The sequence below is a fragment of the Toxorhynchites rutilus genome, chromosome 2 (genome assembly GCF_029784135.1).
Source record: "Toxorhynchites rutilus septentrionalis strain SRP chromosome 2, ASM2978413v1, whole genome shotgun sequence".
Lineage (NCBI taxonomy): Eukaryota > Metazoa > Arthropoda > Insecta > Diptera > Culicidae > Toxorhynchites > Toxorhynchites rutilus.
Window position 1 is genome coordinate 167,123,619 of NC_073745.1, and position 15,149 is coordinate 167,138,767.

Below are 15,149 nucleotides of genomic sequence, written 5' to 3' on the forward strand. Positions count from 1 at the left end.
TAGCAGTTTTCCGATGGTATCAAGGAGGCGAATGAGCGAAAGAAGTTTCTTTGGATTAGATATCAGTACCAGTTTCTGCCTCTTCCGTATATCTAGGAAGCATCCTTCATCCAGACAAATTTTGCATGGTGAATAGATCTGGATTCGCTTGAACCACGACTTTGAGGACCGCATTAGGTATTTCTTGCTCTTCAAAGTATTTTATTTAGCTGAGCCTGAATTCATGCCAGATCCGCGCTCTACTCTGTCGGAAGTATTACTGACGTTCTTCTCCTGGCTCGACTGTTCGACCGCCTCGTTCCACCAACGAACTGAGCGACGTTCGCCTTTCGGCATTAGTATTCGGAGCATGGCACCGTTACATGCTCCCACTACGAAAATTGTCTGTTCGCCGGCACCTTAATTGGTTCGTTTTTTTCGGAGTGCTTCGAGGAAGACACTACTGTCGATTCCTTCGACTGTTCGTTCCTCTCGGAGTGCTTCGAAGAAGAGACTACTGTTTATTCCTTTGACTTCCACGTCCGACTTTTCGATCTTATACTTTTTTTCAAGTGAATTCTGATAGCGGGCGGTGTAGCAAATTGCTTGATGGTCATTTTGAGTATAGTCATCACACACTCTCCAATTAATACTTGATGCCAACGTCGGACTACAAAAGATGACATCAATAATTGATTCTCGACTAACTCTATGGAAAATTCTGGTGGAGACTTCGTCGACCAAGCCTATGACTATGGGATTCCGTTCGATGAACTCCTCTGGTAGGTTATAGAGCATTTGATCAAACTGCTCAATCGATTTCTCGGGGGTGCAGAGCAGCTGCATGCAAAGATGCCGTTACGGTCCCTTCGTAAGCATTGGATACAACTTCCTGGATGGAGTGTCTTCCCAAGGTTGTTATTACGGCTCTTGTAGCTTTATTGATTACCTAATTTCCGTTATCTGGAGGTACTTGATACGGCTCTGTTATGATCGCCACATCGCATTTGATTTCTGTTACGGATTGCCATAGCACTTGTTATGCCGTGTCACCATAGTTAAGATTTATTTGCGTTTTCTCCATTTGGTTATTGCGGCCAGCACCCTTCTAAAGACCGGGCATCTCGAGGCCTTTGTAGCGTGATCGCTTTCTTGCTCCGTCATGCAGAGCATTCATTAGTACAAGGATGCTTAGTACAGGCTTGCATTTGAAGCTCCTCAATACTTTCTGAGTAGCTCTCAGGGAGAACACTGTCCATCCGACTTTCATCTTGTTAAATCTCTTTCTGCTTACTGCGGCCTTTAGTAGTCTTAAGGTTGCTATTTGAGCATCTCCGAATGCTTTCCTCAGCCGGATTGTTATAGACTTCTCCCAGCTCAAATCGTTCATTCAGGGTTTCTCTTAACTCTGTTTCTCTCATCCAGATTTCTGCAATAGGACAAGGCTCTCACTTTCGCTGTTTCTTCCAACGATTTCTCGACAAGCTCTTTACAAGCTGATCTTTTAATCGTTGGGACTTTCTTCAATTTGGCTTCGCGGACTGTGGAGTGATTATGACGTAGGTGACCCGACGTCTGTAAACAAGGGAGCGAATACGGGGAAGGAAACTTTAGTTGAACCGAAGTCGTATTGAGAAGTTATTTTCAATCCGCAATGAACTGAGTGGAAATCGGTGATGGCGGAATAAATGCAGTCTCATCGTGACAACTGTACGTGGGATCTGGTGTTGGAACTTACGGGCTTCTACCAATCGACGGTAACTCCATGCCTCTATATTCGTCAGAGAGCGTCTTTGTGCTTATTTACGTTAGTTACGTTATTGTTATCTGCTACACGGAGGCAGTGTTGTAACGGTCGACATTTTTCTTAACCATCAAATAGTGCCATTGCGCGAAAGATACAGCTCACTTCGTACTGTGAATGTGACCAAGAATGCATTGCTCGGTTCCAACAGTCACATCAGAAATAAATGCACAGACGCAACCACGACCATCAGTTGAACGTTTATATGTTCTCTCTTTCTGTCGAACGTACACAGAAAAGTGATGAAAATATGTTCTAAAATATTAATATAAAATATTTTATCCTTTAACGAGTGGTATGCATTCATTTTATCTCTTTATTTTGCATTCAAGCGTAGCTGCTCACATATATCCATACACGATGGATGGTATTTAAACGGATTGCTCATATCAAAGCAACCGTCAAGCTCTCTGCGAATGTGTTGAATGAATGTTTTAAGTGGTGAACGTTCCCCGCGAACACTGTTGTTTACGGGGCTCGGGCACACAGTGGTCCCTCAGAAATTCTAGGTGGCATTAAATACAGAGTGCGGCAGCACCCTCTACACTTTCCCTGTGTGTCTCCTGGCCATTTCTGACAACTTTGCGAAACAACACGTGTTTATCGATTTTTTGAAAAATTTATCCCCTCCCCCTGCACCCCTTTTGGGTTTTGGGTAAAATGAACGTGTTCAGAAACTTTGAAAACATATATTTAGACACCCTACACGTGTTTTCCGAAGATTTCAAATTTTACCCCTTTGGGGTTCATAATTACTTAATAAAATTACTCAAAAATAGATTCAGCACTATCGAAAACCCCCGTACATCAAATTTCAAGGCATTTCCATTCATTTTTCTATTTAAAGCCACCTAGAATTTCTGATTGACCACTGTGTGGCAACCCTATCGCAACAAATGCGAATTGAGCGTAGGCAGCATAAAGCAGGGCTCGCGCTCAAGGGGCTCACGTATTGTTTACCGTTTAGTCATATATGTTATTATTTGATTACGTTGGATAGTTTTCTTCATCAAGCGATGTTTGGATACCCATCCGGAGGCTTTCTTGGCGATTTGCAATTAAAATTACTGCTGCAGGATCGCGCGGAGCACTTTGTTTTTAATTTCAGGTTATGATTCCTCATGATTTTCTATGCTGGCTACAAAAGAGACCTTCCCTGAAGTGATTGAAGAACTGAAACGAAACGGTCAACAAGGTAAAACACATCGATAAAACATCGTCAATGGTTCGGTTCGACGCGACATCATACAACTGCACTGTACATCTGATACTGTCCGACCAAGCACTAGATTTATTTGCTAATGAAACCATATCCAAACTTCGACGACTGCGGAAGACGTTTGCTATCAAATCTGTCAACGTTAAGGAGGAGTGTTGAGTCCCCCCGGTTCGACTTGCAAGAACTGAATAAAAGCCATGTAATTTTTTCCAATAAATATTATCGAAGGCATATTAAATATAAAATGCTTATATCTATTGAGATAACGCTTTGTATCTATAGTATAACAAGAAGCTCTTACCTGAAAAGACATAATATTTGGGATGGCTGAGGTCTCTTGGCCACTATTGACGGTGCCCACTAGATTGAATGTCAGATGGAGTATATGTGAATTCAATAAAGACTTATTCTTTTTATAAATCATCCCCAGTGTTTGATAGTATCGTTTTCTATCCATTTCGCTTTGGATAGATTTATTGGATTTAATGACACAGGTCAAAGCTTTCACTCCGGCGTAGAGACTTTCCACGTTTTGAGACATGGCAATAATGCCCAACAGTACACTACATCCACCGACTGTATATATGATAGCCGAAACTGGATTGGGACTGAAACATCTTATACCTAGATATCCAATCATCACACCACCCAGTGTACGAGCTGCGCCAGCCAGGTGACCTGCTGAATTGTGCAAAATCTTTATTGGAGTAACATTATCGTGTGAATTCATTCCAAGTTGCTTTGCAATTGCTTTGCAGTCGATTTTGCTGTAAATTTTTCTTATTTTTGACAACGTTAGTTCTGAGATGGCCCTCGCATTCATACCAAATAGAACACGTTCTTCTGGTACTAACGGACTGACAGAGTCATCTTGCACCATGTCGGTATATGGAGCTTGTAATGATCCTAAATAGTGTGGCCCGAGAGCATGTATCCTGGAAACGGTATTATGCGTGAAAACCTAAAAATAAATCGAATAGAAAACACATCAAGACATAATCTCTAGCTTTACGTTGCGTTAATAGCACTAGAACTACCGAATCATTCTGTTATGATTAAATTTCGTATGAATATCATTTACGGTAATTCGTAGAAAATGATTCAAAGCTTCTGAACATCAACACTATACTGTTCCATAATAACACACTACACTTCTAATTCTGTTTATAAGATGAAAAAAAAAAAGAAATTCATTATTTTGCATAAAATTTAAGGGTTTGGTTAGCTAGTACGAACCGATTTAGGTGAAAAATGTACTGTTTAATGCCAAATTTTATTTTTATAATGCCTGCTAGCGTGTACTTATAGAACACGAGTTTCCTTCTTTCGTGGTTTCGACCCTTTTTGACTAGTCGAACCAAGCCAGAAAATTTCACCTGCCTCCGGGTTTCTACTTAATGCCAAAGGGAGGCTAGGTTCTAAGGAATGCACGTATCGGCATGCTCATGTTCTCTAGTCTTTATCAGAGAATTGTCGGACTATCGCGCAGGTGCTTAGGAGTTCCGACTTTTGGATGTCCTTCGAAATGTTCAACCGATAGTTTCTTGTCGGCATTATCCAGTCCTAAAGGCTATCATGTCGGCTTCCACTACTGAAGAGAGTTCACAACACGTTAGCCACAGATAAGATGCCTTGTCGACGTGTGACCGCTCCAGCTGATGGGGGTGGGCACTATGCACTCTCTTCTGCTTCTGCGATTTCCTCCTCTACTGTCCGCAGAGCGCTGTATCCTGTGTCAGCAGTGCAAACAGCTCGGTACTGCACAATCTGCGAAGTACTCACACAGTTGTCGTGCTAGGACAACACACCGTGCAGAAATGTGGACGATTTCAAGTTCCCCTTCCTTGCGTGGTAGTGCCACTTTCTTCAGTTCTGATTAAGGATGGTGCTTCACAGGCCGCTTTGAATGCTTTCCTCATCTTCCTCTTAAGTTCTTTTAGTTCAGTTTTGCTCCATTTGATTAAGATACACCGGGGTTGAAACAGTTTTTTAGATGTTCAACTTGAAAGTTATCTTGAAAAATCACTAAATTGAAACCCGTTTGCACCATATACAAGGTATGACAGATGACGTTCGACAAAAATAGAAATCCACACTCAATTTAAAACACAAATTTTCAGAACTTTTAGTTTCCATATGCATTGTTTCTCAACCATATGCATTTTTTTTCGGAATACGAAACGAAAAGTATGGTTTTGGGTGCCAAAAATACTTATCTCAATTTTTCATTCGGAACTTGCTACGAAATGTTGATTTGCACGAAAATTTCATTTACTGATGTCACAAATGTTTCACAAATGAAAAATCACAGAAAATCGAGGTTTTCAAAAAAAAAAGGTGCCAAACGACCTAAAATTGCACAACTGGTCGAGCTTTACAGTTATCTTTGGTACTTGGTCGGTGGCACAAATCGATTTTTGACAAACCATTTTTTTTAGTAAACCCCGATTTCCGGTGATTTTTTGGTTTTCAAAAAACTATAGATATAGATAGTTTAGCATTTCAACGTTACGCGGGTAATGTGTGGTTTTGCTTCTCGAATTATTTACAACTGATTTATGAAACACTAAATTGAAGGAATTATATACAAATGAAAAATCAGGGTTTTGGTACAATTAGAACGTGAGGGAAGAGTCTGATACACGCAAAATGGACGCTACACATTAGGAATCAAGATACGAAACAGTAACATCAAGAATACTCATACGCTTTCATGTCAGAGTACGACACTCAAAATGGCCACTAATGAGGTTTATAGGATCATTCAAGTATTCAAATATAAAATCACTCATTCATACCGAAATAACCGTCCGGCACCTGCAGCAAAGTGTAAACCCACGAAAATGTTTGTTTTGATTTCACGAACGACGGAAAGTATACAGGCATGGATTGCGTTAAGGCATTCCAATGCTCTGCTTATGGTTGTCATAAGGTGGGATAAAAGGTACTGTTTACTGAAATAATATATCACATTAATCCATCATTCCAAGTAAATGTTATGGCTTCCGTTTCAACTTGCCCCGGTGTACTTTACTCCAAAACTGAAATTAGCAGGGGAACCGCGAAAGTATTGATCCCGCGTACCTTGTTCTCGCGTTGAGGAAACTCTTCAGCACCGTTCACTCGACTCAAGACCGGAGACAGGTAATATGTCTTGTAAATGTTGAGCGAATTATTGCTTACGAAAGAGTTCATTTAAGGATGGAAATAAAGCGTTTGCAAATCTGCCGACGTTCTCTTGTATAGGTATTCAATGAAAGAAGGTAGGTATTCAATGAAGAATGAAAGAATGAAAGAAGGAATAAGTGGAATACATGGTAGGGTGACCATCTGTCCTGATTTAACAGGACATGTCCTGATCTTGGGATTTATCTGGAACGTCCTAATTTTTTTTTCACAGTCTAGCCTTTGTTCTGATTTTAAGAGAAATTCAATGTTGTTGCAGAATCAGAATTATTTTCAGTGTATTATGTTTTTGAGTAAAATCTTTTTTATTGAAGACCAAAGTTTTGTGAGCATATAAAGAGTAGTAGTTGGATCTTCCACGAGATCTTTCAACTATGTTCATTTAGAGATTTTGTTTCATTGGACACAGTGATGTTTTGTCTCGATATTCCAGGTTATTTTTTCCAAATGTCTACGAAAGTGTCATTTTACCGACGAACTGCGCCAGAAGCACCGCCTTTTCACAAAAAAAAACTCAATGATAATGAGGCCAACTCTGTATATTTGATTCATAAGTGTCAGTGACTTGAATCGGTATTGAGATTTAGCCATTTTGTTGAAACAGAAGTTTGAAATCAACAATGAAACATTACAGATAGATCTGATTAGGAAAAGCATAACCAAACACCGAAACATTGGTAGAATATTCGATTGACATCCACTTCCAAATCCATGCTGAACTATGTGGTGCAGAATTCCAGTAGCCCACACAATTTGGGTTGCAGAAGGAGCTCTTGCGTTTAATACCTGTGGCTTGTACATCGGTTTTATTACACTTGATGTTAGATGACTCTGAAACCGCCAAAAAATCTCCTGTGCTCGTAAAAAAACAGAAGCCATCATCTCCGGAGTATTTTAACCGCATGGATCTCCCAAGAAATATGTTAAATAAATAAATTTTACGTGTTTTTATTTATTTATATCTCAAAGAATCACGATGCTTTGGTCATAAAAGTTGCTGTGACAGGTGTCGTGACTTTCAACTCTGACCAGATGGTATCACCAATACATGGAAACGCGGATATGAGATCTGTTTGCGAGCAGTCAAGATCAAAGAGTGCTCTCAGAAAAAGGGCTTGCTTCTAGCATACAGCGGGTTTGAACTACAAGAGATATTTTTCACTATCCAGGGTGCGGATATTGCGGAGGATAAGGATAAAACGGTTGATCCTTACCAGGTTGCTATCGATAAGCTTGACAGTTATTTCGCGCCACAACGTCATGAAGCTCATGAACGTTATCTTTTCTGGTCGGACGAAACGTTGGAAACATTCTTAATGCGAGTGCAGAAGCATGCCAACAAGTGCAACTTTGGGGAGACGCCATTAGAGAACTCTGGTATCGCCGTGATAGACAAAATATTACAGTTTGTCCCGATACAATTGCGTGAGAAATTATTACAATTGTCGGATTTGACGTTAGATGAGGTAGTGAAGCAAATTAATGCATATGTGGCAACACGTTCAGCGAGTGATCAAATGTCAGGGCAAGTCAAATCAGTACCAGTCAGTACCGATATGGTACAACGCGTTCAAGCGGTCTGCAAGTACTGTGGTCGTTCACACGACGTGAATCAAATGTGTCCTGCGTGGAATAAAACGTGTTCGAGATGTGGCAAGCGAGGACATTTCCGAGCAGTTTGTTATTCTCGTACCAAAGAACTTACCCGAGGCAATACTTCATCTTTCCAACCCGGTAAGCGAAGTTTCAATCAGGCGTATCCTTCGAATTCGTCCGGTGATTATATTCGGAACAAAAAGGCATCTTCAGTTCGGCGGCTTCATGCCATAGACGATACGGATATGGACGAAAATGTCGAATTAGTTGAAATGGTTTCTTGCGACAATGATTTCGAAGAATTGGTTTGGGCGAGAGTTGGAGGCGTTCTGATAGAAATGCAGATTGACTCCGGGGTGGAGTCGAACATTATCGACAGCAAGACATGAGAGACCACAGAGTCCAAAACACAGTAAAAACTACTAGACACAGTCAACATCCTGATAAGAAGTTCCGAGCTTATGCACAGAAGGATTATCTGAACGTTACCAATAAGTTCGAATCCGATATAGTCATCGATGATGAAAGCAAACAGTTGAAAACTGCGGCATGTTTCTACGTAGTAGAAGGGGGACCTCGGCCGTTACTGGGTAAAAAGACAGCGAAAGAACTTGGAGTGTTGATCGTTGGACTTCCAAGTCGACAGCAGCTGATTCATCAAGTTGAAGATACATTCCCCAGCATTCGAGGAGTTAAAATTCATAACCCAGTTGATAGATCGGTGCAGCCAATAGCACAACGACTGCGAAGACTGCCGTTTACCACGTTGGAGAAAGTCGACGGAAAACTCAAGGAGCTTATGGCCAAGGACATTATCGAGAGAGTGTCAGAACCAAGCCGTTGGGTTTCGCCAATGGTTATCGTTATAAAGGACAACGGGGACATCAGACTGTGCATCGATATGCGACAAGTCAATAAGGCGATCTTGCGAGAAACACATCCTCTTCCAACGATTGAAAATATTCGTTGGAAGTTGAATGGTGCGGTATACTTTTCACGGTTGGATATAAAGGATGTATTTCATCAATTAGAACTGGACGATGACAGTAAACCGTTAACCACGTTCATAACACACAAAGGTAAGGAAGGATTAGACAATTAATGTTTGTGTGGGGTGCGATCGAGAAAAAAACACATAGATTTAACTAACAGTGCAGAATGAACTGCTTCAAGCTTACACATATATATATATTTTTTTCTTTCATGCTTTATTTTCATCATCAGGTTTGTTCAGATACAAACGAATGGTTTTTGGAATATCTTGTGCACCGGAGATATTCCAGAAAGTCATCGAGCACATCTTGTCTGATTGTCCTAATACCACAAACTTCATCGACGTTGTTATCCTAGTGGGGAAAACTGGAGAGAAGCACGATAGGAGCCTTCAGCGAGTACTAACGAAGAGATTATGGCATTCTTCTAAACCAATCGAAATGCGCATTCAACCTTTCTGAGATCGATTTCTTGGGACACCATTTTAATAAGCAAGGTATACTTCCATCTGAGGAGAAAATTGAAGCGATTCGAAACTTCAGCAATCCGACTACTGAAGAGGAAGAATACATCAACCGTGGGTCCCAAGGCAGTCCTCTTACAGTTTCATGAAGGTACTTCAAAAGTTATATCGTACGCTAGTAAGAGCCTCACGGATACGAAGAAGCGCTACGCCCAAACGGAAAAAGAAGCTTTGGCTCTGGTATGGGCAGTCGAACGATTTCAAATATATCTTTTCGGCATTAGATTTGAATTGGAATCTGATCATAAACCGCTTGAAGCCATTTTTTCTCTGGAATCAAAACCGTGTCTTCGCATCGAGCTCTGGGTGCTTCGCCTTCAAGCATTTAGTTATAATGTTGTATATCGCAAAGGAAAAACATAGAGGCGAATGAACTGCAAAGTTTAAAGCCTCTTAAAAACAAAGAAAGAAAGGAAAAACTAACATTGCAGACTCCTTTTCACGTCTGTCGAACGCTGAAGCGAAACCATTCGACCTAGATTGTGAGGTCTACGTTCAAAGTGTATTAGAACATGCAGCAGTTGATGTGGGGAATTGGAAGTGGCGTCTGGGAAAGATTGAGCGAGTGAGCTCCGAAAGTTCCTAAATCGTGGCGTTTGGAATTATACTTCACAACAGATCAAACCATATCACGCTTTCCGTAACGAGTTAGGTAAGGTGGTAGACCTAGTTGTGAGAGGATCTAGATTGATTGTACCGAAATCACTAAGAGATTGAATGTTGAATCTGGCACACGAGGGCCATCCAGGGCGGACTAAAATGCAACAGCGACTTCGACAAACTTGTTGGTGGCCAGGTATGGACGATTCAGAGGCTAGAGTCTGAACCTATGCAACGTTAGAAGTTACCTGAATCACCATGGATAGATGTGGCAATCGGACAAATTTCTCGGACCCCTACCTTACCTACTCGGCATCATTGATTATTTTAGCCGATACAAAGAGGTAGAAACCCTCAGGAAAATAACTGCATGTGAAACGGCTCATCGTCTGGAAAGCGTGTTTGTTAGACTTGGTCATCCCCGAACTATTACTCTGGACAATGGGCGTTAGTTTGTCAATAATGAATTTGATGAATATTGCAAGACTCGAGGAATAGTTCTCAATAGAACAACACCTTACTGGCCTCAAGAGAACGAGTTGGTCGAACGCCAGAATCGTTCTTCGGTGAAACAATTGAAAATCAGTCAAGCTTTGAAAAAGGATTGGAAACAAGATCTGGTCGCATACATATCCATGTATTACTCGACACCGCAAAGCACTACAGGAAGGACACTAACCGAATTAATGTATGGACGAAACATAATAACCAAGCTACCATCTCTGCAGGACATTACCACGGCGGTTCCATTCACTAATTTTGCTGATCGTGATCAACAAGCCAAGCAAAAAGGGAAAGAAAGAGGAAATGTTAGTTTGGTTTAGGTAAAAAACTTACTGCCTGGTAATAAGCTCACACCGACCTTCAATCCGTCGGTTATGACATTCACTGCGAAGGAAGGAGCACGAGTTACAGTTGAAGATAATAATAGGAGAGTTTATCAGAGGAACTGTAGTCACCTTAAAAAGCTAGGTTCAGAGCAAAACTATACAGATAAAGACGCAACCAATCAGACTACGAAGACCCCCCCTCAGTTCCATTTGTTCCTTTTATTCCATACAATTATTTAGTGCATCTTCCGTGATGTGGGAATAACAATATTTAGTTATGTATGGGGTTTAACAAAATTGCGTATATAGCAACTACCAACATCACTCACTAGCAAAGGTTTTTCGCATATTTTCTCCTCGTTTTGTACATTTAAGCGCGATTCACATACAACATCCACATCAAGTTCACGTTCCGTCACGTAACGTTGCGTCAATTATTCTTCCATGCAATTCCTATTGAAGCATTCACATACACCAGCAACGGCAAGTCGAAGTTGCCGTTGCCGGTGTATGTGAATGTTTGCATAAGAACTGCTTGGAAGAATAATTGACGCAACGTGACGGGACGGAACGTAAACGTGACGTGGATATTGTAAGTGAATCGCACATTATTCTTTAACTATCATCATCCCGTCCCTAGGGTTCGATGCATGACACTTTTGCGGATGTTTCAAGGGTCGGCATTAATACGTCTTAGCAGCTTACACTATACTCCTTCGATAATTTCGATGTTACTAGTCGAAGCTGTTTGTCATAGATGGCAGCCATCAACGACAGACAAGATTACTAACGCCATCTCCTTCGAAATACATTTCTTATGTTTAAATTCGTTACTCAACTAATTCTAATTAATTCGTTACTCAACTATAAAGATATTATTCGGCAATCCTAGTTACTAAAACTTTGTTCAATTAAACAAGCCACAACTTACGTCTTCAACGATATGCGCTACTCCTTGTTTCCAACACAATTTTGAATAATTCCTCCAAATAGGAGGTGTTCCTATGTATGCAAAAACTGAGGAAGCACTGTTGGAGCTTTTCGCTGGATGCGTTGAAATGTATTGAATTCTCTCCGTGTGCACGTGATTTCCATCGATGAACACTGACATACTATTGTTTTTTGCTACAGCTTTATTCAAGGTAACAACCAAATGGTGCCACTGGCCTTCTGTCAACATGCCAGGACACCACACTCTCACCGTGTAATCTTCCAAATAATTAGGTTCCCAATCAGCATTTTCTAATAAAATCATTATATGAAATGTTGGTAAAAGAATTCTAATCAAAATATATTTTTAACTTACTCTGTTCCAAAGGAATCTCTTGGGTGGATGTGATTATTGCTTTATCTTTGGCTGATAACAGAATACTAAAACACACGTAGTTTTCCTCTCGTGGTTTGCTGATTGTACGAACGAGTGTGAATAAACGAAGACAATGTGGATCAACACGCGGATCACTAAATTTTTCTATACAAAACCATGTGGAGTAACTTAATCCAATACTCGGGGGAAAACATCTGTCGGCAGTACCGATGCCTCCTATTACTTGTGTCCCCATTTCAATGCTACTATTAGTATTGACCGGTGCTTGGGGTGCTAGACTAGGTATAAAAATACAACCAAAACCTTCCGAATGCATATCAATTTCTACAAACGGAGGCAATGTATATGATCCGTGAGCTCGGAAATCTCTCGGTGTTGTCATCGAAACAAGAGTTTTTATCCTGGTCAAGGGGATCAAATTGGTGATTTGTAGATTTTCATTAATGCCTTCTGTGGAACATCCAAGCCGAAGAAACTCCCTAAATTCCTTCGGAAGCAAAGTTTGGCCGGCTAAACGTTCGAAAATGTATTGTAAGGGCAAGTGCAATGCGTGTTGCTCCTCTATCAATGGCAATTTATACACTTTCAACAACACACCCGCCATCCCCGCAGAGCACATAATTTGTTGATTTCGTTCACTCCTCACAAGACTTTTAAGAATTTCAGCCAAATAAAATTGTAGAGCAATTCCGCTTTCAGGATTCTCTTTGCACTCTACTGATTGCAGTAGCAACAGCATGCATAAAACCACACCTTGATGTACAATTGGCTCATTGTAATATGAAGATTGAGTCGAGTTGGGTGTCACACTGGAATCCGTCCAAATTCCGACCTGAAATAATTATCAATGATAAAAATAGAGCTAGAACAAAGAGGGGTGGTAGTCGCATTACATTGTCAATGTTTTCCTTAGAAATAGTTGAACTATTTGATAATCCCGGAATAATTATCGCTGAATTATCGAAACTATCCAACGCAACATTGTATAAAATGCGATAGATTACGCAAATACACGATAATGATATGGGTTCAACTATCGGAAAACTAGAAGTAAAAGCAATGAGAAAATGATTGTATTAGTACATTTGAAATGGGGCGGATTATATTTGTTGTATAGCCGAATAGCATTACCTGGTTTCGGAGAAATCCTGCATAAATAGCTGGTTGAAACTTTCATTCATTGTTTTAATGTTTTCCATGTTACAGAATGACTCATCCTTTCTAACTGATGTCGAACCAAAACATCCCAATTGTTTTATTGCGTCGAAGAAAGTGTTAGAGCATAACTGAAAGTAAATATGTCGACTTTATAAAATAACGAATAAGTATTTCAAAAGAGCAAGAATTCTTCCAAGACAATTGTTAGTTTGTGTCGCTTACGGTGATTCAAAATATAACTCTCAGAAAAGCAATAGAACTGAAACATTGAGATGATATTGGAATATCGTTGTATAACATATCCTTGGAGTGAAGCCCTCCAAAGTATTGATTCCGCTTCAATACATTGGAAGGTTACACATTAGGCTGTCAAAAAGAATTGTTCTCGATGGATACATCCACTTTGACCATTTCATGCCTTTCGTTTGAAATGAAAATGAGATGTATTTTGTAATAACTTCAAAAACTCAGGTGTAGCATGTCTCAAGATTAAGCATTCCTCATACGATTCATATTCCATACTGAACTCCACAGAATTTCTTGTCATTTGAATTAACTTGATATTCGACATCCATTATGCTTTATTAGTTTGGATTTGTTACAATATGGTTGATTCTGTTTGAAATGTATTATCAATCTAATAAAGCACTTCTATTTCTAGCATTATTATAAATAGGGTTTACTTACCTCCTGATCAAAATACCTGGCATTGGCAGGTTCGAAGCGCATTGCTGTCGTGAGTACTTGGCAAATAATATATACCAATAGCATGTGCTGTTGTAGCTTGGAATGCTCTGTATTTTCAGTTAAACTGCCCTCCAACGCTTCTAGTGCTTTGATAAGAGAGATGAATCCGTTAACCTTCAAAGCAGAGTATTGATTATTTCATTTTTTCGAATTATCACCGCGCGTGATACCTTTCTGAACATAGTTCGCGTTCGATGACTATCACGGAGACAGGTCACTAACGATCGCAAAATGTTGATTTTTAACTGTATTTCACTGAATGGAGCATTTTGCATAATCTCTACCAGTCGTAGCATTTCTTCATCTCCACCAGTATTGATTATCATTTCTTTAACAATTTCTGCAAATAAGAACAATATTATTAACACGCAGTGATCCGATAATTATCAGTATATCAAGCATATCAGTATACAGCCATTCTATGTCAAACCGATATAGTAGTTCTCAGATTTTCCTAAAAAGTGGTTATATGGCGTCAACCTGACGGGGCCGGGAGTTCAATATTTCGACAATGTTTGCCTTATAACTTTGTAAGTAATATGTAACCGATTACTCGCGGTTGGCTCGAGGTTAGTATTACAAGTGTTTTCGTAATTGTAATGTTGCAGTCTCCAATGCTCTGTACGTGTGCCCGACACGGGATGCTTCCTATTGGGATGTAGCTGACCATTAATCAGCAACGCTTCCCTAGTCTGTACCCCATATCTAGCGTGGTGCGTCTTCTCGACTCGAGGAATCCAGGATAGAATGGTCACTAGCCGGCACAAACATCAGCTCGTGTAAAGTTGTCATGAGCGGTACAACCTTTGGCTCTTGTTGAATGATCAGTGGACTGCACAACCTTTGGCCCGTGTATATGTAAAGAGTGTGTGTATGTATTGCCGCGACTAAGTAAAAGTTTATCGATCGGATAGGAGGGATATGAAACAGGGACACAACGAAGGAAACATCCTTAAATGTTGACATCGGTCTCTACTAACCTCGAGCCAACCGCGAGTAATCGGTTACATATTACTAACATAGTTGTAAGATAAAAATTGTCAAAATATTGGACTCCCGGCCCCGTCAGGCTAACGCCACATGTGCCTTAATAAAATATATATTTTGGGGAAAAAAATCGGCCTTTCTGAGGAACAGGTATAGATGAAGCAGAAGATCAGGATCATGGCTACCTAAGATATCCCGGA

General features: G+C 40.3%; 1 protein-coding gene across 3 annotated transcripts in view; it reads right to left on the minus strand.

Moving 5' to 3' along the window:
- The window catches only part of LOC129768995 (WD repeat and FYVE domain-containing protein 3), a 108,582-nt gene that overhangs the window by 19,412 nt on the left and 74,021 nt on the right, over positions 1-15,149 (minus strand). For all 3 annotated transcript variants that reach the window (XM_055770972.1, XM_055770970.1, XM_055770971.1), the window contains 7 exons: positions 14,133-14,302; positions 13,903-14,076; positions 13,189-13,343; positions 12,951-13,101; positions 12,037-12,889; positions 11,662-11,972; positions 3,304-3,963 (listed from right to left, as the gene is read on the minus strand). In XM_055770972.1, coding sequence (XP_055626947.1) covers positions 3,304-3,963; positions 11,662-11,972; positions 12,037-12,889; positions 12,951-13,101; positions 13,189-13,343; positions 13,903-14,076; positions 14,133-14,302 — 2,474 coding nt within the window. The remainder of the gene's footprint in view (positions 1-3,303; positions 3,964-11,661; positions 11,973-12,036; positions 12,890-12,950; positions 13,102-13,188; positions 13,344-13,902; positions 14,077-14,132; positions 14,303-15,149) is intronic.